At 41.3% G+C, this 23937-nt stretch overlaps 1 protein-coding gene across 5 annotated transcripts in view; it reads right to left on the bottom strand.

Annotated features, from left to right (window-relative positions):
- TAOK3 (TAO kinase 3) overlaps positions 1 to 23937 on the bottom strand; it is an 83733-nt gene that overhangs the window by 42615 nt on the left and 17181 nt on the right. For 3 of the 5 annotated variants that reach the window (XM_065851381.2, XM_065851384.2, XM_065851383.2), the window contains 2 exons: positions 4938 to 5036; positions 3517 to 3727 (listed from right to left, as the gene is read on the bottom strand). In XM_065851381.2, coding sequence (XP_065707453.1) covers positions 3517 to 3636 — 120 coding nt within the window. In that variant the 5' untranslated portion in view covers positions 3637 to 3727; positions 4938 to 5036. Of the gene's footprint in view, positions 1 to 3516; positions 3728 to 4937; positions 5037 to 8915; positions 8984 to 23937 lie in introns of all 5 variants that reach the window. The other 2 variants (XM_065851382.2, XM_071816233.1) reach the window with 1 other exon arrangement.

The following is a 23937-nucleotide window of genomic DNA, read 5'->3' as shown; positions in this document are numbered from 1 at the left end:
GGCAATGCACTAAAAACAGTTTTAGATTAACTTTTGGGAAAATGTTTTCTAAAGAAAGAAATCAAAAGGTATATAAAAATTTCTTTAATTTCATAAAAAAACTTCATAAAACACTGATCTTCTCGAACAGCCATTTCAATTTTCAGTTTCAAGAAGATGTTTCATTCTGGAATTTCTCTCTATTCAAAAAGCAATCTGCCTTTCACTGTGCCAGATCTCAGTTGCACAACGATTACTCAGTCAGCAAAATTCTCCTTCTCCGCAGCCTGTATGATACAAGGGATGGAGACCGAAGGCTGAAAACTCAGTTTTAGGAGAAGTTCTACTTGCCTGGATTGGCACTGCCCTCATTTCTGCACGCTAAGGACAAAAAAGTTGAAGGTTTTAAGTCGTAAAAAGAGTTGTTGAAATCCCAGTACCTCCAACCATTTACCATTCTCATGACAAAATTTACTGACAGTTAAAAGCTTCGAACACAATAGAAGCTAAACATGGTAAATCCTCCTTTCAACTGCTTGAGTGGATGAGTACTGAGCTTTCAAGTAACATATTAATGAAAGACATTTCATGACTCAAATAGCGACTTCAAAGGAAAATGCTGTCAGGTGAACCCCAAGAGTGCAGGAATTACAGAAGGAAGGGGACACACTGAGACCCCTCAGCACAGGCTTCTCCTCAAATGAGCTACAGAAAGCTGAAAACAAGTAACTTTTGGGTAAGGCAAACCCCTTCCTAACCACTCATCAGTCTGATTCAGCACAGAAAAGATCAAGAGTATGTTACTCAAACAGATGAGCTAATGCTGGTGTTCTAAGCAAATCTTCAAGTGTTTGCTCAGTTAATTCCAAGTATCTTCATGTGAATGTGGTTCTCTCTCATTTCAGCTGTATTTTTGCGGAATGGCACGCTGCCGTGTTCTCGGTTACGGGTGAAGTTCTTAAAGGGCTGTACAAGCACACTTGACAGAAATATCCACTTGCTGCAGTGGCTCTGGTCATACTTGTAGATCTGTAGTGAAAAGCTTGGCAGAAAACAAGCACATTTAGCTTGCAAAACCTCATTTCCATTGCCTTCATCTGCTTTATCTTCTTTTCATATTTCCAATCTGGATAGAATGAGGTAGCTTTTGACCAAAACTATTCTGAAGTCAACTGCAAAATCAATTGATTTCAAGTCAAGTTAGCATCAACTTTAAAACCTTGAGAGAAGTGATGTATCCTTTTTTGACACCGAGCATGTCAGGATCCCTGGAAATGTTGCCATGATGATCTAAGATGTTATTCTTGGTCCTTGCCTTCAAGATGTGTAAGAATTGAGACACAAGATGGGCTACACAAGCTTTTAAAAAGGAGATCAAACAAAACAAAGATGCACAGCATCCCCTGCATGGCAGGGAACAGCTCCAGCATGAGCCATCTGAGGGGGGCACAGCTGGAGGGAGGCACAGCTGGAGGGGGGGCACAGCTGGAGGGGGGCACAGCTGGAGGGGGGCACAGCTGGAGGGGGGCACAGCTGGAGGGGGGCACAGCTGGAGGGGTTGCTCAGGTGAGCAGATAGATCCCAGGCTACTGGGCACTGAAAACTGCAAACAGGCGAGTTCCTGCTTGTGACTGACTTGCTTGTGACAAGGCAAAGACTCCGAAGAACAATTTACTGGATGCCAAGTGCTTCACGCGCCAGGAAGGAAAGCTTGAGTTTCAAACAGTGGCAAAGGAGCGTGGATGGACCACAGACAAGTGGTGATGCATCTAATTACTATGTTCCTACCACAGTATTATTACAGGCATGACTGCAATCATCATCCAGCAGTAGGATGTGGCTGCATCTCGGAGATTGCAAGAAGCTGCAGGCTGGCTAAACTCTGCAATGTCTTTAAAGCACAGACCAGTTAAATAAAGTGTCCAGGGAAAGGAGGAAAGGGATCAGGAGTCTTTCACCCAAGCACGGTGACATCTCAGCTGTAAGCCTGCTCGGTGGGTGAGACCTCTGACACTCCTCATGCTCCTCCCCTGAAGCCTGAGGAAATTCTGAGCACCAGAGCTGAGTGATAAAGGCAGCACCTTCACTACTTCACCTTTATCCCAAAGCACACCATGCATCCTTTCCCTTTGGTTTTGAAAACCACTGGGTAGGATCTCACTACTCCCACCCAAAAAAAACACTTGCTCCTTTTCTGAAGTGGATCAACACGTATCCTGAGTTGTACAGTCTCACCCTCTTTACACATGTGTACATTTAACATTATACTCTCACTGACCTGTTGCTCCAACATCTCAAAGTGTCTGTGCCACTGTTGACAATCCCCATGGCAGAAACCTCCCTATTGCATTACTACCATAACATACACTGAGGAATTATAGCGTTATCCCTCAAAACACACACACACTGCTTATCTGACACAAAACATCAGGTTCCTCTCCTGTCCTAACAACAACCCCACGAACACCTCCATCACTTTACACAACTTTAAACAGTGAATTGAAGTGCTTGCAAATAATTTTAGCTACTGCCAACATCCAGAGTTACAAGTGTAAGGGTACTTATCTAAATACTTTAATGTCCAATGTTCAGAAATCTCAGTTCTAGTGAACCTGATGTTCTGGAGCAGCAGTCCATGCTACCAAGCAGCTTTAATCTGTCTTTGATGGATTTTCTTTTTTTCATACTGAATTCTATTTTAGTTTCAATGATAGCAACTGGATTATAATTATTTCCAAATCCAGTATTTTGGATTTGGCTTTGTTTGATACTAAAGGTAAAAGCACTACTATTCTCACTTTCCAGATTAAATTATCTTGACTGTATTAATGCAATACACCCTTCCAGCTTCAATTCTCATTCCTCTAAAGACTTTCTCTTTGCTTTTGCCATGTAAGCATTTGCTACTGAAGGTAGTATGTTACGAGATGAACATAGAATCATAGAATAGTTTGGGTTAGAAGGGATCTTTAAAGGTCATCTGGTCCAACCCCCACATGGCGACAAGGGTGATGGCAAAACAAACGGATATTTTGAAGATCTCTTAACTCCTAAATTATCAGAGCAGCAGAGAAATCACTCAAAAGCCTGAATATAGCATTTTTACCCAAGCAGCCACAATAGCAGTTCATTAACAAAGTAGCTTTTAACTCCAAATGCATTTGGAATCATTAAGTCACTAGATCTATTAATTTGCAATGATTTACAAGCATATGAGCAGCAAGCAGAGTATCTTGAAATTCCTGTTCGGCAAATTAATTTCCAACTGCTTAAATTCAACTTTCGGCATCACACAGCAGAAGATACCATGTACTTAACCTGAATGCTTGGGTGCTCCATTGAGACTATAGCCAACTGCTCCTATAAATAAAGATCTAACAGTAAAGAGCTCTGGAAACACTTATTTTGGAGATGAGTTATGAGAAAGCACACAAAGCACCGGGGGCTCAAAGAACACTCGCTTTTACAGCGAAAATCTCCAAAATGCAACGTAAAATGGTTCCGTTTTCCAAAAAGGAGGTAAAGAATTCTACTTACGAAGTAAACTGCTCCAAAGCTTCCATGTCCAATTTCATGCAAACCCACAAATATTTCTTCAGGATCATCTTTGTAGAACAGGTCAGCTATTTCTGGGTCCTTTGGCACCCCTTTGCGCATGTTGAACACTATTATGAACCAGTTCGTGCTTTCAATTTCCAATCAATTTCTTCCTTCATCGACAAAGTAGTTTGTAGACAGCGTTCAGCACCTGGTGAAAAGGTTCATCTTTAATCTGTTTCCCTTACACACGTTTCTGTTCTCACTTCTCTGACAACAAAATAAGAGGAAACGCTCTCAGGAGCAATAGACTGTACTATCGTTTCCTTCAGCTAATTCTTTTTAATTATTAGTCCAATTTAGATATAGAGATTAAAATGCATTCAGAGTACAACAGCTCTTTATCTCATACAGGAAGCAAGTGCTGCAGTTACACTGAAGTCCACTTGAAGACACGAGTCCTGTTGCTATGCAAAACATCCTGTGATACAAGTTTGTTATTCTTCGTGCTGGTCTCCTAATGTGTCACTTTTGAGACTATCACCATTGTTCCTCCTACTTTTCTCTGCTGTTTGTTTGCTTTGTTTCTCTACTCCCACTTGCCAGCTGGTAGCAAAGTTAGCTTTTATTCCACAAAAACACTTCACTGTCATATGATTTTTATTTATTGAGTCAATGCTGCAAGATAGCTAGTGCTACTGGATTGTGATGGCTCCCAGGTCACAGAATTGCTTTGGAAAGATCCTAAGACTCCACTGTGTAAGACAGATCTTTACCTCCTTACATCTTTCTTTAGCATAAACATATAACTAGTCAGCACAGAACTTAGCTGCATTTAAATGAAGATTTCCAGTATTCATCTCCAAAACTGTATTTATTAAAAAAAAAAAAAAAAAAAGGTAAGAGAAACATTTGAAAGTTTCACATTTCCTATCAAAACATCCTGAAAAATCTGCATTGGTTCCTTAGCCACTGGTGTGCAAAGCAATGACAGATGCCTCAACCCCACTGCTTTTGACTTCTGAAACCCAGCAGATGATCTGCAGGTGACTCAACTGGAGCAGTTTTCAACAACAGTCTGGAGCAAGGCTCAAAACTACTTCCAGATACATAGTTCAGCACCTCATTTATTGAGACCCCATCTTCTCTATGCATGAAAGAAAAAGACTTCTGAAAACACACACTAAAATGTCCAGCCTACCTCATGACATAAACTAGTGTAACATTTAAAGAGAGACTAGCTGAAATTTCACACACATAAAAGGCTTCAGAAGGTTTCAGACCGCGAGAGCAATCCAGATGGAACGATGAAAGCAGAGCGCAACTTTGGTCTGGTGCTGAGACAGCGTCCTTGGCTCAGGATGGTAAGTCATGGAGCAAAATGCACAAACTGTGGTTCGTTAGAGGTGCACAAAATGTACCTGGGTAGCTGTGGCACAAAGCATGCTCTGTGGCTCAGATTCCTTTCAGCAGCATTGTCCTGTGCTCTCGTCCTCCCAGACTCTACGCGCTCTCTTATTCTGCAAAGGAAAAGAAATAAGAGTATTTAGAAAAAGTATCCTAAGTTTTATACCTTATTCTAAGACAAAAACACTACATCTAGAAAAGACCACTGACTTATCAAGGCATCACTTGAAAACGCAGTTAAAAGGTGAGCTGGTTATAAGTGCTAATGGTGTCTCTTTAGATGAAGATATTCCCCTTCCTTTGTCCTGCAGCCCTTGGGTTTGTTACCATAGAATCCCAGAATGTCAGGGGTTGGAAGGGACCTGGAAAGCTCACCCAGTGCAATCCCCCCATGGAGCAGGAACACCCAGCTGAGGTTCCACAGGAAGGTGTCCAGGCGGGTTTGAATGTCTGCAGAGAAGGAGACTCCACAACCTCCCTGGGCAGCCTGGGCCAGGCTCTGCCACCCTCACTGTGGAGAAGTTTCTTCTCATATTTAAGTGGAACCTCTTATGTTCCAGTTTGCACCCATTGCCCCTTGTCCTGTCACTGGCTGTCACTGAGAAGAGCCTGGCTCCATCCTCCTGACACTCACCCTTTACATATTTATAAACATTAATGAGGTCACCCCTCAGTCTCCTCTCCTCCAAGCTAAAGAGATCCTATCATTATAAGATAGGAAACCAGGAAACCAGGTTAAATACCAAATTCTTTGACTTTTATAAAGACTCTTAAGCTTGCCGGGATAGGAAAAACATGGAAGCTTGCACTCAGACTACCTTTTTCAGATTGCCTATGAAAAGGACAAAGCTCCCAAAGCCAAGTCTATTATTTAGCTCCGTCTGTTGTACCTGATGCCACACAAGACTTGAAAGTCCTACGTATGAATAAGTCAAACACTGTTGGATTCCACAGGGGAGAGAATGAGCAATGGAAGGATGAAAAAGGAGGGCAAGCACTCAGGCCCATCAGCCGAAATCAGGTGTAGATTGCTCAGAGTCAGGGATGCAGTTGCCTGTATCAACACCCCGAACAGCCAGAGCCGACCCCTCCATGGGGACACACACCCCAAACAGCCAGAGCCGTCCCCTCCGTGAGGACACACACCCCGAAGAGCCAGAGCCATCCCCTCCGTGGGGTCACACACCCCAAACAGCCAGAGCCATCCCCTCCGTGGGGTCACACACCCCAAACAGCCAGAGCCGTCCCCTCCGTGGGGTCACACACCCCCAGAGCTCAGCATCAGCCTGTCCTCATGGAAGAGGTTATTGCAGAACTGCATCCACTGTAGAAATGCTTCCAAGTAAAGCACACTATGATAGTTGTATTGCCCAAAGCTGATTTAATATACACCTGACTTAATGAGAAAGAAGCTAACTCACCTCACTTATTAGGAAAAAATATATGAGCAGAGATCTTCCTGCTAGTAGCTAACATTACCAAAAAAATTATATTTTTGTCTGTTTTCAAGACATAGCAATACTATTGAGCCGTTAACAAGCTGCTTGAAGAGCTCCAGAAAAAGGTTCTGCAATGTTTAGTTAAAAAAAAAAAAATCAAGTATAAACAAATGACAAAGGCAGATGAATGAAATGATTATTCATTCTCAGCTGATTGGCCTCACCCAGAGGTGCTATATTTACTACATGCCTGCAGACAGGGGCAAAGAATGCAGTATTTCAGGTCTGGCATTCTTCAGCCAAATGAAAAATCCATTTGGCTTTAGAACAATAAAAACAAACCAATGAAGAAAACAATTTATCCATCTCTAGTCAAATGAACTTCTCTGCCATATACAAAGTCTGTGCAACTCTAATATTCAAGGATAAATTAGTATTTAAAATGGGAAACTAAATGTCAATACTTAAAAGTTAAGCTCCAAGTAATAATGTCATTCCCCAATTAGGACAGATATGCAGTGAGGTTGTACTATAAGTAAATCTTTTCAGGGGGACTATTACTTTCCAGTAATGATTATCAGAAAACCTTAGGATGGAAAGCATATCCAGAGTAATTTAAGTCCTGTTGATTTGATCACCGACTGCTCCACACAATCCCAATTTAAGCAGTTACCAAACCGCTCCATTAACACATGAAGAAACAATTTCTACTAGCAGCCTGATTTCTACTCCTCATCCTTCAAAAAGCACAGCTAGAGCAGCATTTGAGACTCTGCATGTTCTGAAGACCTCAAATGAAACCAGCATTAATCACACCGGCGGTGACTTAGAGAAATGACAAGTGACTCAAGACTTTCAGAGTCTGTGAGATCAGCATTTTGTTCCGAAAAGCCCACTTGGAGATCCTTCAAAACTGTCTATATGGAAATTAAAACTCTCCCTTCCTTGGAGGACATACTGCTTGTGCCCCTTTTCTGAAATTCCGTAAAGTGCTACAAAGATACAGCGAATTTTTGAGAGTAAATTCAGCATCAGAAATACTACTAAAGAAAAATATTTGAGGGATTCTCTAAGAAAAAAATTCTCAAATGAAAATTACAGAACATACTATGAAAACCAGAAAGAAAATTGGTGATTTTTAAAGGTCTACAACTATTCCACGTACAAGTGCGAAATGAGTGTTACACTGCACATATCTATATGGCAATGTCTGCTTCCCAGTAATGTCACAAGCAGAAGAAAGCAAACCCAGTAGTTATTTTAAAGCGCAGTTCTTTATGGGGAGTGTGCCAGGCAGCCTGTGACCTGCCAAGCACTGAAGTGCCCAAAGCGAGTGAAATGCTGAAGAAGTGCACTGAAAACTACAAGTGCAGGATGATCCTGAGCTCAAACCAATCAAGCAATTTGCTGAACAGCAGTTTGCTGTGCTACTCCCCACCTTTCCCACCCTTCAAACTCCACGACTCAGGAACACAAACTCCACAACTCAGGAACAAAGAGTCCCCCAACGAGCCCCTCTGGATATAGTGAGTAGTTATTGCTGCAGTTCTGCCCGTTGCCATAGTGTTTCCAGGATTCTCTGCTCCTCGCTTACACTAAACAGCACAATAACCTGGTAATTTTAGTGGCTGGGGTGAGACGACAGCAGGCCTCAGTGTGGAGTTTCACCAGAAAATGGTGCTATAGAGAATATGGGAACAGGAGGAGCGATAAACCAGTGACACATCCTGCAGCCTGCGCAGAGACCAGACCCCGGATAATGCTCGAACAAGTCTCACTGCTATAGCAAACAAGTGGATTTTTTCCTCCCAACAGTTTAACGAGAAACAAAGTTTCCTCAATCACAAGCAACCCTCACATTTTAAAAGCTTACATTGCTGCTTTTGCTATATATGTTCGCACGAAAATTCTCTTGCTACCAACTCTGACCTCCAGGTGCTATATTAATAACAGAAAAGACCTTGACCTGAATATAAAGGAAACAACAAAACATAACTGGAAGTGACTTTAAGAAAAGCTAAACTACCCACATTTCCAAATATTTACTGAGCTAAAACTACATCCATGTATAAGAAGACAGTTATACTTGAGAACTCCAATTCTGTAGCTGCTCACAGGGTGTCTTCAGAGAGTGTGGTATTGAAGAGTTAAGATATTGACTTTTTTCTTTGTGGAGCTCTCTAAACAACCAGCCCAGCATCCCTGGCTCACAGCACATCCCACACCCCACGCACGGTTTCCACACCCTACAAGCATCGAAATTTCAACGCTCCAATAAAGTGCAAGCGCGCAGCCTGTAAAACACAGTCTGAACTGTGTCTCACAACACTACAGTCCCTTTCAAATGTGTACAGGAGTATATAAAATTAATTTGAGTTCTCAACTACACCACGGTACTTCCCAAAAGACGGACAAAGTTTTCCACTCCAAGCAGAAAAACAAACTGCAGGAAACAGGGTGGAACAGCAGCAGATTCCACTCAGAGGAGGAGCGATGGGACATGGCTCATACATTCATTTTTAGATTAATATTTTGGGGGGAATCATTTTGTACCAGAATTCTTTTTCCAAGAGTGACGCAGAGTCCCCTTTCTTCACGTCAGTCTCTACAAAATCTCAAATCTGGAAGACAAGATTAAAAAGGAAATTATCAGATAAATTCAGCTGATAAAAACTATCCTGAGTAAGAAGCATTTTGAGCTCCAAGCAGGCACATGCGCATGTTCCACTGCAGTCCTCACACATAAACTTATATTGTTTTGTTTGATTTTTGTTTGGTTGGGTTTGGTTTTAAGATGTAGGAGCTTTTTTCCTTCCCTTTAATGGCTACATATGTTTAGCTAGCAAGGCCGTACACAAACACTTCAGTGCCTTCGCAGCCCATTCCTTCCATGCAGACCATGATCCAGGACAAACAGCCCATTAAGCTGCAGCAGCAGGTACTTTGCCTTTTTGAGAAAGACTCCCGAACCTCCATATTTGAAGTTTTTCACTGTCATTTCTTTTATTGTTAAGAATTACTTTTCCAGCTAACACCATGTAACTGCAGGCAACATGTGTGTTTTTTCCTAGTGTATTAGCACTTAGTTTATTTTAATGCTTAAAACAGTCCGACACACATATCTGGTACATCAATCCAAGCTACCAGCTAGTTTGCTGCCGGTGTAACCAGAACATGAGCACAAAAGGTGCTCAGTCATAGTCAGTAGCTGGGACTCTCATACCACTTCCTCAAACACCACTTTTTTAGCTCCACTTTTCAAAGAAATAACTTCCCAGAACATTCACACAATCACACACACCATTTCTATTAAAATTTGTGGAATATTTGGATGCAATCACAACTCTTCACTACCTACAACTTCTAAAAAGAACTGCAAGAAGTTCTCTTTGCCAAGGATTCTGCTCAGTGATCCATTCCGGACGTCACCATGACACGCACACCTTGACTCAGCATCCTCCAGTGCTCACCTGGGCATCGGGGCATTGAGTTAACGAGATTACTCACGCTAACAAACCCCTCTGAATCAGAACTTTCCTAAGCTGATCACTGCACAGTGCCCTTGGGATATGAAATTAAACCAATAACTTGCAGGTCTCATTGTAGAGACATGCTCTCATCAAAGCAACTTCTTTTCCCCAATTAAGAGCAGTAGTTTTAAGGAAACATTGTTCCACTTGCAACTCCTCTATAATTAGTATTTATATGTCACGAATAAGATAAACTTATTTTCAAAACATTAAAACATAAACCGATGAGCTTAAGGTCAAGAAACAAGCAATCAGTTTTAGTTGTAGGGAACATTTCACCAAGCATGAAGCCAAGCAACAAGCCGCCTTCCAGAGGACACAGCGCCAGCCACGTTCACTGGAAATGCTCCCGGCAAAGACAAACCAGCTACTGGTTTGGGGATATTATCAGACATGACAGAACGCAAATGCATCAAGAAGTATTTATACAGTGTCTTTCTCCTCACTTTCCAAGATCTCATGGTTAACGTATGAGGTTTCAGTAATTGCAGAATGATGACGGGGCACTGAAGTGAAGACCGAGTGGCACCTATGGCATCGATCTATCCTGACCTGAGGCCAGATAGGAACTATAATCCACCAAAAAAAGGTTTGATTTATATTCTTGTTTATGAACATCTTCAGGAAAAGCATGATACACAGGGCAAAAATCACTTTTAGGAAAAATAGAGGATTAGCATAACATTACTTCATACTGTGGAGATACTGTGGGATAATCGCAATGCCTCTTTGAGAGACTTAGGAACATCTGTAACAACGAAGTTAATATCAGGCAAAATTCAGCACCTTACTTGAAAAGACATACGGTGCACATGTTCCAGTGTTTTGAAAAGTTTGCGGCTGTCAAAAAGCCCACATGATATTTTAATGACATAATTGCAAGGAAACTGTGAATGAGTTAAACTCAGGTGATCAGCCCCACTGGGAGAGCCATCAAACGTAGCGAACAGAGCTGGTATCTCCCAGGTCTTGTCTCAAGTGGCATTTTAAGAATTAACTGCAATAAAAGGTACGATAGAGTATCTTAGAACCTGGACACTTGTCTGTCTCAGACAAGTTCTTTACACTCTGTTTTGCTAAATATGTATAATTGTAGTTACCTAAGATCACAGCAAGAGACACAGGGTGATGCTGCCCAACAGTTTTCCAGTTAAATTTAGAAAGATGTAATGAAAATATTTATTCCCTCATTTTAAGGGTCATTAACACTATTACATTTCTTCAACAAGAACCTGTATTTTATCATACAATCTAGAGTGAATTATAATAGTCTTCTTGCTCTGAGCATTTCACAGTATTTCACCATGGCACCCTTGAAATAATTCAACACTACATCTGGAAGGGAGGGAAGACACATGAATCATTTTAAAAGCTAATGTACATAAGCTCAAATAGCATCCTACAGAGAAATATAAATTTCATCAGCTCTTCTCATCAAAACATATCTAAAACATCACATATGGGTCATGAAAGTGAGGAAATTGCCTCCCTATTTTCATCGCATTTTTGCTGTAGCATTTTTATCAGGCTCCTCATTAATGATGTTGCTTTAAAGGCAGTGAACTCTAGACAATTATAAATTCATGAGTATTCTGTTGTGTGCTACTCAGAGGCAAAAGTAAGTCATCGAATTTGTTTATGAAAGCCTGAAGAGACACCAGCACACTCAGAGTTTCCTACCTATTAACGTAATGGCTTCCAAAGAGCTGTATCCATTTTGTGGTTTAAAGCTATTTTTTGATCTTTTTGAAGAGTTTATATTTTGACCACCACCTAATCAAACAAAAACCCCAGCAAGCAGATAAACCTATTCCCACAACCCTGCAGAGCTGACCTGCTCCTATTCACCTGCATTTCAATTCCAAACTGCAGCATCAACACCACTGGCCCAGAATCGTGGACACCAGACACATCTCCCTGTCACCACGTTGTTTCAACAGTAAACGTGCAACAAGGCTGCAAACATATCCCCATCTACATTTCAAGCTCAGCATTTCAGAAATGTAGGAAGCAACTGTTATATTAACTCTGATCACTAAAATCTCTATGAGTTTTAAAATCAGTTTTCATTTTGTTAGCTTAGAGGGTATGGCTTTGATTTGCCCCTTAGAGTGAGCTAGAAACTGCAGAGGACAGTTAGATTTAACTGTATAATTATGCCACTGAACAGTAACTTGGTGCTACCCAAGGAAAAGGTGTGTTTTAGTGGAGGGATGTGTATGTATTTACATATTGAAAGCCTGTGATATCTGGGGCAAAAAGACAATGAGATCCTTGAATGTAATAGTGTGTTAGTGGAGCTACGTACCTTTTGTCATAACACTAGCTGACTTTGAAAAAGTACGTTTCTATTTTAAAAACTGTTTATTCTCCTTTTGTGAGAAAGTGTAACTCAGATACTGATTTTCTGGAAGCTCTACCACGGTAAAACTGGCCAAAAAGAGCAACGCAGTACAACAAAAAGTACGAAAAGTAAGAAAACAGATGCAGACCGCACTCTTGGGTTGGGAAAAGAAAGACATTCTCTGGTCATAGAGGGCCAGAGTACCTTCCACAACAAAACAAATTGCGATTTTTTTCCCCCCTTCTGTTTGATGAGGCAAGTGTGAAGTATGTGTGAAGTTCTTCATGATTCTAAGAAAAATCCAGATCTTCACTACAAGCTTACCAGGAATAAAAACACAAAAGGTTCCACTTAAATTTGAGAAGAAACTTCTTCCCAGTGAGGGTGTCAGAGCCTGGCCCAGGCTGCCCAGGGAGGTTGTGGAGTCTCCTTCTCTGCAGACATTCAAACCCGCCTGGACACCTTCCTGTGGAACCTCAGCTGGGTGTTCCTGCTCCATGGAGGGATTGCACTGGGTGAGCTTTCCAGGTCCCTTCCAACCCCTGACATTCTGGAATTCTGTGAAAAACCCCCCAACCTCTGAATTTCTGGAGAGAGCAGCATAAGTTGTTGTCCTCTCCAGTGATAAGATTTAGAGAGAAAGGTTTCTGAATCCTGACCTGATGCTGCTGCTGGTTCAGAACAAAAAAAAACACAGAGAAAACCACGGCATCCTAAGGTATTTCCCCCAAGATGTCCTGTCCTCCCTGGGTCACACGTCCCCGTTGCACCCCCTTTCTCTGCCCCATGAATCTCTCCCCACCACACGCTTCTCCTTTTACAGATCCCCTTCCTTCCTTCCTGCCTCCTCTGTGCCAGGCACAGATAACACTTTAGGAAACAGCCCTTTGACTCCTTGGGTTTATCATTCGGGCTCAGTCCACCCCCAGTGACTCTGACCCAACACATCCAGCTCTCTTCCTGACCTATTTACAGGCATGACTGCAACCATTAACATATAGCACTGGAATATTTTCCACGTTCATATCATTAAAAATAGCTACATCTGTTTCATTTAGATGCCCAGAGTCTGCTTCAGGATTAAACATGAAAAAGCTTATTTTGAAAAATCCACAAAAATTCAATTTAATTTGGGATACTATTGCTAATAGAAGACAACCTAGCATGCACCAGCCAAGACAGAATCAGTCACTAATATCACACAATTTACCCACTGGCTTTCTAAGTTTATTCTTTTCTGGCATATGGATTTTTTATTTTATCACTAGCAATAAGACACACTCAGAAGTGAAGTATGGATGTCTAATGCTCAAAAGTCCATTATTATTATCTAATTATCCTACGCAAGAAGAGTGTTTATCCTCTATAAAAAGAGCATTGGATGGCTGAAAATCTGGAAAGAAAAGAAGACAGTGTGCTGCTTTTACTCAATACCCAGAAAGAACTGAAGGTTTGCTCTATCAGCCATCATATGTGCTTCTGAGATGGCCCTCTTGTGGAAACCTCTTCTTCAGGATCATTTTAACATCCTTACGGCAATCAGAGGAATTATTTACACATAGCAGCTATCAGAGAATCATGGAAGTACCAAACATATCTTAATGTGGCACAATACAGCAAACCACCCACAAAGACCACCACGCACCATGAGAGCATCCAGCTCTGCACAACGCACTGATAACATGGTCCAACAGCCTGTTTTACAACCAGAGGCATTTTACACAATCATTTCCCGGGCAGCTGCACTGAAGGCGGCGGTTACTCCGATCCCGAGGCAGGGATAAGGACCCACAGGACAGGAGACATCAGGGAAAACCACACGGAGAGGGTGTTTTCTGTTTTTTGTCGTTACCTGGAACCCTCTCAGGGTGTCCGTGTACTTTGTCCCTCTGAGGTTTTCAGGCCAGCACTGTCCACACTTTACGAAACACAGAGCTGATAAACTGAGAAACAAAACCTGTTCAAGGTCACCCAAAGAATACAGCAACTATGACTAAAACAGAGGTTTCCAAATTAGAAAGAGCTGGGGTGGCAACCTCACTGAAGAGTTATCTGTTGCATTTAAAAACTACCTTTTGCTGATTTACCTACCACATACATTGACATAGGAAGCTGGTTTTCTGGCCAACTGAACATTCATAAAACAAATAATTCAAGATCTTCTAAAGATCTGAATAAAAGCAAGTAAGTGCATGAAATTTATAAATATATGCAGCCTTTCCAAGGTATTCATTCCTCAACACTACAAGCAGCAGTGATTTCCCCATTGCCAAGCACCCTCCAAGTCAGGCAAATGCTGCTCAAGAAACTACTTCATCCTGCAGACACTTTCTCAGATACCGTCTAATGGGGTTTGCACTGCGCTAACCTCTTGGGAAAGGACTGTGCACAAAATAAAAAGCTTTATTGCTTACCTAAGTCCTCTCCTACCACACAGGGTTACAAACTAACCACTAAGCAATAAAAGTAATAACGCTTGGTCATAGAAACTGAAAAATAAAGTATTTTATCAGGTGTTGACTCCTCTTCCTGGGCCATGCCTGCGTCCTCCTGCGGCACCGGGGGCTGAGCAAGCTCTACCAGCTAAACCCCGGGTACCTCTCTGCGCTACCGCCAGATGGGTTTTCCTCTGGTAAGTTTGTTCCGTGGTTGTTCAGCTCTCCAGGGGTTTTTTCGTAGTTTTTGCTATTTTAGGAACAAATATCCAGGCACTTGTTTCTTCCATCTTCTCACAAGTTCACTTAAGGAAAAGCGCAGACAGTGCAGTTATCTTACAGCTCGGTTTGGGCAATTACAGAGAGCTGGGGCACAAGTATTGCTAACAGACTTGGAGGGACATTTATATTAGGGTCACAAATTGATTTTCATATCTCTACTGGCACCTTCATCATCTCTTTTCTGAATATAGTTCAACACAGGAAAAACATACATTCCATTTTAAAATTGTCTCAAAGATAACACTGAAGTCAGAAATCCTGCATTCCCCAACTCACCGAGCAGGTTGTCAAGACAAAGAAAACCCACAGTGATTTGGGGTTTTTCTTATTTTTTTCTCTTTTTGAATTAGAACTGAAGTCATGAAGAATCACCATACAGTTTTAACTGCCATAAAACTTCATTTTAAATAATTTAGGCTTAAATTTCATTTTTCCACTTGAAATTCAAAATGCAAGTTCCAGTGTCGTGTCCTTATGTACAGGCGTATCCTCACATGAGTTTTAAAGTACTAAAATTTAATATTTCAGAATGTTAAACCCGGAGAGAAAAAAATTATCAGTAAACAAAACCTACTTGATGTCCTCAAGAAAACAAGAGAGAAACAAGGGTAAAATACAGGGTGGGACTAATCTTCTCACAGGCAAAGAAAGTAGATTTGGTCTCCCAGGACCTAGTGGGTCCTTTTAGGAAAAGGGGAAGGTAGGTCACCATGGCAACAGAGTATTTTATAAGATACTTTAGTCATGCAATATGCTGTGCTGTGAACATAATAGATAAGGCGAGAAGCAGCCCTCTTCCAACCAAATAGAAAAGCTTTTAGCAAAAACATGGAGTGCACTTCTGTCTGCTGTAATTTCCAATAATGACACACTGATGCTGCAAAATACACTGTGGATATTGGTAACAGAAATTATTAGCGAAGCTTCAATTAAAGGCTCTGGTCACTGGGCTACCTGATCAAAACATTTAAAGACTTAGAATCAATGCAAGAAAGCTAATACAAGGGGAGGGTCAAACTTATTAGCTACTGGCCCAGCTTCTGTGCAACGTACCTAAATCACACCAGATTACTGCATATGTGTACAAATAGAAAAGGTGACAGAATTTGGGAGGGTGGCTGCAGGGACAATGGGGCCCTCAGTCCAGGTGTCTTCTGTGGGTGGCAGATGTGGACACTGCTACGGGCATTTGGGGGCAGCAGGGGACAAGAGAAATTCAGATCAGAGACGTCACTAAAACAAGAAAATATAACAAAAAGGATATCACAGAAAATACAAGACCACCATAGCCTAAAGAATAATTCAGAAATACTTCTATTTCTCTATGAGCAGCAGCCAAGGAACTGGCAGCTGATGTTGGAATGTGTGTGTTTGATCAATGAGAAGCAACAAAATCCAGGCTTAGTGGTAAATACTGCATAGGAAGAGACCGTTGTTAAGCATGATTGAGTTTTATTTTTGCTCTATCGATAATTTACTATTTTGAATCATCACCAAGACAGCCCTTTAGCTGTTTGCTATTTTTGAGAAGGCATCTCAAGTAATGACCTAGATTTGTAAATATTAAATTGAACACCACCAAATAGGTTTCAGTCACTTATCTCGTAGATAACATTCATTCAGAGCAGAGGTGATGAAATCACTATGTTAAAAACAAGCACAGCCATGTCCACCTTGAGTGAAGTCAGAAGCGGGTTAGTGGCTGATGAAATGCATTTGTTACAAAAGTAGGGTAGCGTAGTAATATTTTCAGCTACTCGCACACACTGCTGAATTTTAAATTAATTGTAACCACACAGGAAAAAGACCCGAGGGTTGCTGTAGAGAGCTCTCTGAAAACATCTGTTCAGTGCACAGAGACAGGCAAAAAGGCAAATGGGAGTGTTGAGATGCAGAAATACGATGAGAGAACGCCATGCCAAAAGTACTAGTGTCACTATAGAAATTATGGGATCAAAGATTGTTACTCAAATAATTTAACTCTCATCTGATATATGAGAAATGCAAAAGAAATAAAAGCATTAGGTGTAGGGGAATGCGTCAACATGAAGGTAAACTGAAAATAAAACCAGCTTACACAAGGGACAAATAGAAGGGGTAATGGTGCATTAAACAAAATGGGATAAAGAGCACATGTCAGGGCTGTCCTTTCTTCTGCCCTCTGCCAAGAGGTAGCGCAAGGAACGCAGCCAAAAGGTAACAAGTTTCACCTTAAAAATACAAACAGCTAATTCAGATAAACTGATCTAAAAATATCATGTGTTTCTGTATTGAATATAGAAACAAAACCTTCTCAATTAATGAATTCACTGACTTGTAATACTGAACACGAGGCTCAGAACTCAAAGCTCAGATAATTGCAGTAGGTCACTTAATTTTTCCCATTCAACAGCCTTTGGTTCCCATCTCTGAGAAGATCCAAGTTCAAGACAATAAGATCGAAGTCCATCACACCGCACTCAGTCCCCCGGCTCCTATAGCACTCAGAACCATTTCCCTATAGATCTACTTCAGAGTTCTCTTTTCTTGACCCAGAGTCTGACAATAAATCCCTGCCAGGTTCCCCCTGCAATCCAGCATGTTTACTCCTTATAGCATCTCCTCGGTTCAGCCTTTTCTTTCCTCGAAAAAATAAACCTGCTTGTCCTTCGTCCTGACTTCAAACTTCTTGTTAATCTGACTAGCAATGAAAACTGGTTTAAGCCACATTTATTGTCTCTAATAAGAAATTATCCTTATGGTAGTTCTATTCGATATGTTACTTAAGTGTATTTAATAATGTTCACATGGAATAACGGCTGAAGATAGCAAATAGATCAAGAGTCTTCATTATTTCTGTGGCAAATTCCTGGGGTAACAACTTTTACGTATCCAAGGAAAAGTCACTTTTTCCTTTTGTTGATTTATTTTCTTCTAAGAGACAAGTTCCAGTTACACTTTCTAAAGCTCCTTAGAGCTCTCAAACTTATTCCAAGGATGTTCTGGGAATAAGAGTCATTATTTGAAGCTCCGTTGCTATGGATAATACACTAATCAAAATACCAAGCAAAAGCGTAACGCACGAGCCAGCATTCCAGGGATCCCGTCACCTACAAGGCTGCAGCTCAAGACCAGTCCTTATTTACTGGTCCCAACTGGCAAATGGTTACACCCTCATCCTCCATTCCAGCACTAAGAACCGTCACACTGCAAGGTTCCCCGTGTATACAAACCAAACAGATCCAGCTCGACCCTTGTTCTGGATTAAAACAGTCGCCTGTGGCCTAGGGATTTCAACAGACAGATGTTTGGGCATCACTTGATCACTTAAAGCTTTGTTTATTTGGAATAGCTACAAGTTAACATTACTCTGCGCAGCCTTAGTTATACAATTGCTTGTTCATGTCCTCTGCTGTAGCACGGCTGTCTTTGGGGGGAGTGGAAAAAAAGGCAAGACCACCAGATATAGGTGGGCATCCTTAAAATTAAATCTACACTACAGAGCTTGATTTTTGACAGGAACTCCCCATTTTCTATTCAAAAAATCCCCTGCTACATTTTTCTGCAAAGCTTGCCTTGGCAGCAACAGGAACCAAAGCAGTCTTCAAAGATTGTAGTAGAATTTCAGTATCATAAAATAATCTTAAACCTCATGCAATTAAGCCATTAAACTTCCCTAACAGAAATCAAAATGGTCTTTTTGCTGAATAAAACATTTCGAGTTCATTCACTGATATGATCTTGATGCCCTACTTGTTCCCTTTTTAACCAGGCCAAAAAAAAAAAAAAAAAAGCCTGAATGGAGATTAAATAATAATGAGCTTTTCATCTAAAACCAACTAAGCTTAACTGCCACAGTCAAGCGTTCCTCACTCCTAATGTCTTTGCCAAGAGTATTTTCCCCTGTGGGCAACTTTGGGCTTCAATGAGAAAAAGTCCATCATCTGTGTCAGTCTATTCCAGTGCTGTTTTCTATTCAGACAGGCAAGAGTATTTTTCCCTTCGTGACCGATGGGTAAAACACTTGTTTTCCCACATCATTCTCCTCTCTGTTCACAAAGTCAGATCTTTGCCTGTTTGGGTATGGATACTCAGCTTAATTTCCTCTAAGAAACCTGTCTGTACAAGATACAGGGATCTAAGACAACCATAAAAATATACTCTTCACAATACTGAGGTAAATTCTTCAAAAATAATCCAATCATTTTTGCCCAGGCCAATTTATACAATCATCTATACAACCATTTCTATCTTGTGACTAATTTATTTTCCACTTAATATTTTCGCATTAATAATTCAACATTTGGGGAAGTATGTGTTGAGGAGGAGGAGCAAGAAAATGATGTTTGAGGTATTTTTGGGATACATTTGTTAAGGAGATTTTCAATACATGAAAATAATCTACTGGAAAAGAATATCACGCGACCTTACTGAACATGCCCACGGGATAAATGGTTCCTGCTGCTTGACAATGTTCTGCATTGCACCGAAGGCATTTGTGCAGGAAAATGTCAGTGTTCATGAGAAAATACTTATTTTAGGATCCAAACAGGTCTGTGCACAAGACACTCATCTTCCCAGAAAAAGCATCCCCACACTTGACTCTTGAGAGAACACAAATATTATTTTGTTTTGCAGATGGGAGAAATTTAAGTGTTTTGCCTGCCTGTGAACGTTTTAATGACCATTTTATCAGGCTTAGCTGTACTCACATCACAGAAAATAAACTCCTTTTTTTGTGAGGGGTACATACTTCTAACAAGGCCATTCTATTTTTTAATACCAGAATTGCCTTTAGATATTTAAAAGAAAGTCCATGTGAAGGACTCTACATATGTGCCTGTCAATTCAACACACCAACTAACAACAAATCTCTAAAAAAAACACAATCAGGGTATTTTTTAAGGGAGAGAATAGACACAAGCTTACTCAACTCAAATGCTCCTACGTCCTTTCCCTTCCCATTCCCTGCAGCAACACTGCTGCCCGACTCCCTGCGCTCCCTTAGCAGAGCTTCCCTTCCCTTTCCATGACATGTTCTGTTCAAGAGCCCTAAACATTAATTAAGCCCAACAGTCTTGAGAGACGTTAGCGCAGCTATAAAAAGGTTTCGGAATCGAGTCGCTACTGAAGGAACTGGCATCTGATCAAATTTTCAAGAGTTATGCTCCCTGCTTTATGAATAAATCAAGGAATTATCAGTTTTTGAAAGTCTCTGGGACTATTTTAGCTCTTGGTGCCTCACGTACATGTTAACAGCCCTATTTTATGGATTCGGCATCTAAGGCATATAATGAACTGAAGGGGATACCAGTAGCAAAACTATGAAAGAATCCAATCCTGTACCTTTGCCAGAAGATTGTATTTTAAAAGTATTATTTTTACTTATATACTTAGCATTATATCTTTTACACACTACAGTGTCTAAGTGAGGAATGGTTTTAATCGGGGACAGCTTCTCAATCGCGGATTAGCTTGCAAGACCCATTATTTTGTTCTGGTTAACTTTAAGCATGGCTTTCAGAGACGCTCTATGAATGAAGTCGGTTTTCCTGCAGACTGGGGTTATATTATCACTAACTGAGAGAATGACAAATTCCAGCGTTAACTAACGAATTCATGACAGTTCAATATTTTACTATATGATCACATCAGCTCAAACTCCTGAAGTTACACAGGGGACTTCAGAAAGTCAATGGTACCAGGGTCACGACTGTACAGGAACATCCAGTCACTCCTCCCATCACAAGAGGCTACTCCAAGCACAAAGACTGGGGAAAAACTCCTTTCTGGGTCTCCTTAACTAATCTATATGTAGTGCAAATGTATAACTAAATCTAATATGACAAGAACAAAGGCCTTATAAGGATTACCAGAGCTAGCATGAATTTTACACACATATCTTACAATTTTAAAGTGGCTGCCTCCAAGGAGGGAAACCCTTCAGGAGAAGCTGCACTGAACTCTTCTGATCAGCCCTTTTATATCAAATAACCATTCAGTTGTGTGATTTTCTCTTCATAATACCGAAAATCAACACTTTTGGAAGTGAAAGTATAGGAAAAAAACCACCAACTGTTTGCATACAAACAACATACAAAGCTGAACATTCCTAACCTAGCTAAATTTCAGCATCCTGACACTTGAAAACAAACAAAAAAACCAACAAAAGCCAAAATCTCACGGATACCCACAGAATTTATCTTGCAAACACAAACACATAAGCTTCAAACCATTTGAAATTATGCTGCATGTAGACAACTGCTGAAAAAAACACAACTATGTTTTCCCTTGGTCAGAAACCAACTTTCACAGAGGATAAGAGAGAACCTGACGAGGTTACAAAGCAAACCTACCCTGCGCTCAAACTCTCTATTAAACACGCACGAAGCCGAGCAGAGGAACGGCCTTTTCCTCGTCCTGCCCGGCCCAGGAAGCACAAGCAGCAGCGAGGTTCACTCCAGGCTTCCCCTTTTCCGCGGCACCGCAGGGACCGAGCCCCGTCCCCGCTCCACTTACCACCGCAATAATGGGCCAGGAACCGCCGCTTGTGTCTATCTCTGCAAAATTACCTTCTTGTTACAAATGCGACATTGCAGTTTTCCACTGAGAGTTGGTGCTTGCTAACTCTGCCCTAACTACAGGAAAAGCCCATTTCTGCAATTCAGAGGACGCACCAGTTGGTATGACTGGTAGTAGGAAAAGCACTTAAAGGACTTGCTCTTTCCCCATGAAAACCTCAAGCAACAATGTAATTCCATCCTCCTTTCGATATTTCACTGTGTGCCCAAGAAGATACAGTACACACTGCCCACTTAGTGTTTCTGAATAAAAGAACTGCCTCCTAACAACACTGCACCGACTCAGTGATTGCGAAAGCCCAGCCAGAATTCTGTTCATCTCCATACCAGCTACCAGCACAAGGCTGGGCAACCTTCCTAACCCAACAAGCTCCACATTAAACTACATTCACAAGACACAGCAGGAAGACAAGTACCACACATCCCGGACAACCAAGGGAGAAAATTCAGGGAATATTCCCCGAGCGTAAGGTGGCCACGTGTCTTCAGGTCTTACAGCTCCTGCTACACAAAGCAGCTCGACAAGGGCATCACCAGAGCCCTGCACCCGACAGCCCAGCTGCTTCCCGAAGCTTTACATTTACTTCCCAAAACTTTACATTTTACTCTCAGCAAGCCAACCCTCACTTAGCCACACAACAGGGCAAGCCTTACGGCTCTCCTGGATTTTAAATTGGGGCTGGACATGACAGCACTTCACCGACACTCTGGGGCTTTTCTGGAGCACTTTGTGCTCCCATCTCTACCTGCACTGGAATCCAGACCTCCACAATGGATGAAACGGTCACATCAGCTTCTGAAGGAGCAGGCTGGTTTTATTTGGACAATGCTGGAACAAGAACTGACTCTTAGATTCCACAAGCCAGAGCTCTGTATCTTGCACATTCAGCTGGCAGAAGAGCCACTCCCTTTAAATATTCTTTCAAACGGTCTCTGTCGCCTTCTCCTCCTCTGCCCTCCGCTCACCCTCTTCAGATGGCAAAACGGGGGAGCTGCATTCCCCATCATCTCCAGCCCCAGCAGCTCCTCATCTCTTCTGTTCCCAGGTTTTAGAGAAATGCCAGTGACAGGTGGACATGCCAGCTGGGCACAGTTCCATGACATCTTTAACCCCATACTCCTTGTGCTGCTAATGAGGCTGCACTGAACGTGAAGCTACACCACAATGCGTCCTTCAGTGATGCTGCAGTCGTGAGTCCACAGGTAATGGCTCAGCACCTGTGGATTCGGTTCTCCTGGATCTGAGTCCTGCAGCTGCACAGAAACTCCACAGCAGCACAGACCCATTGCCAGGGACACGATCCACTTCTGATAAGGGACTTGTACTTGAATTGCTTGTGAGTGGCATATGGTTCAGGGTCACTTCAACCCCTGGAGTGTTAAAAAAAAAAGTGGAAAGTCTACTAAGTACTAAAACTAGAGCCATTCCCTGGTGACAGCAGGATGAAAATGAAATTTCAAAGTGGAAACACATTTTCACAGTACTGTTAAAGATCAGAAATGGAAGAAAGCACCCTTTATAAAGATTACACTTAAGTGTCCTCATTAAAAAGGAAGAAATAGTAACAGTGTGTAATCGTTAGGGTCATCCAATATATTTTTGAGTCTGCGATGATGAATTATATTTCTTGAGATTCTAGAAACTATCATAAACAGTTTGAGAGCACGCAGCATCTGCTACTTCTAAGATGAGTCACGGTAGGAAATTGCCCTATATTTTCTAGGAACCAGTTAGGCAGCCAATGACTGAAGTAGTGATCTGGCTATGTGTGCACCCATACGAATGAGAAGATACAACTGCTATCTATAAATGCACATTATATTTGACATACTGACTGCAGATTTCAAATATGAGATTACAATTAGAAAGATTATTTGGGGAAAACATTCCCCAATTTAATTTGAATGCAATATCAATTTTGTCAAGATACATTCAGGACAGAAGAGACTGGCAGAAAGAGAAACTAATTTAAACGAACTGAATGAATTTGAGGATATTTTGAAGGAGGAAGATTTCCCTGGGTTCTAGGTTTGAGCTCGGTCAGTAGGAACCATATGGATTTTAGAAGTCAGGTCAAATTACTAGATGACCTCCTAATGAAGGAACGCAACTCCATTGACAACACAGAATTGATTTTCACTTTAGTAGGTATTGAGGAGACAAGTCTTTTGCTAGGCACAAATTCAAGACACAAGCCAAACTTTTACAAAGTTATTTTATACACTTTTGACCAATTTCAACATTTTTACTTTATGATCAATACAGCTGCAAGGAAACTGGGAGGATACAGGATTTCTGTGAAGATTCATACAGTCTTGGAGCATTGGTTGTGTACTTCAAGCTATGATACATTTTTGGTTTTGGTTTCTAATCTGATAATGAGAGCTCAAACATTTGTGTGCAAGTAGCAAACTAATAACACT

This window comes from Patagioenas fasciata, chromosome 17 (genome assembly GCF_037038585.1).
Source record: "Patagioenas fasciata isolate bPatFas1 chromosome 17, bPatFas1.hap1, whole genome shotgun sequence".
NCBI classification, from domain to species: Eukaryota; Metazoa; Chordata; class Aves; order Columbiformes; family Columbidae; genus Patagioenas; species Patagioenas fasciata.
The sequence above is the reverse complement of the archived record's forward strand: the minus strand, read 5'-3'. Positions and strand labels throughout refer to the sequence as shown.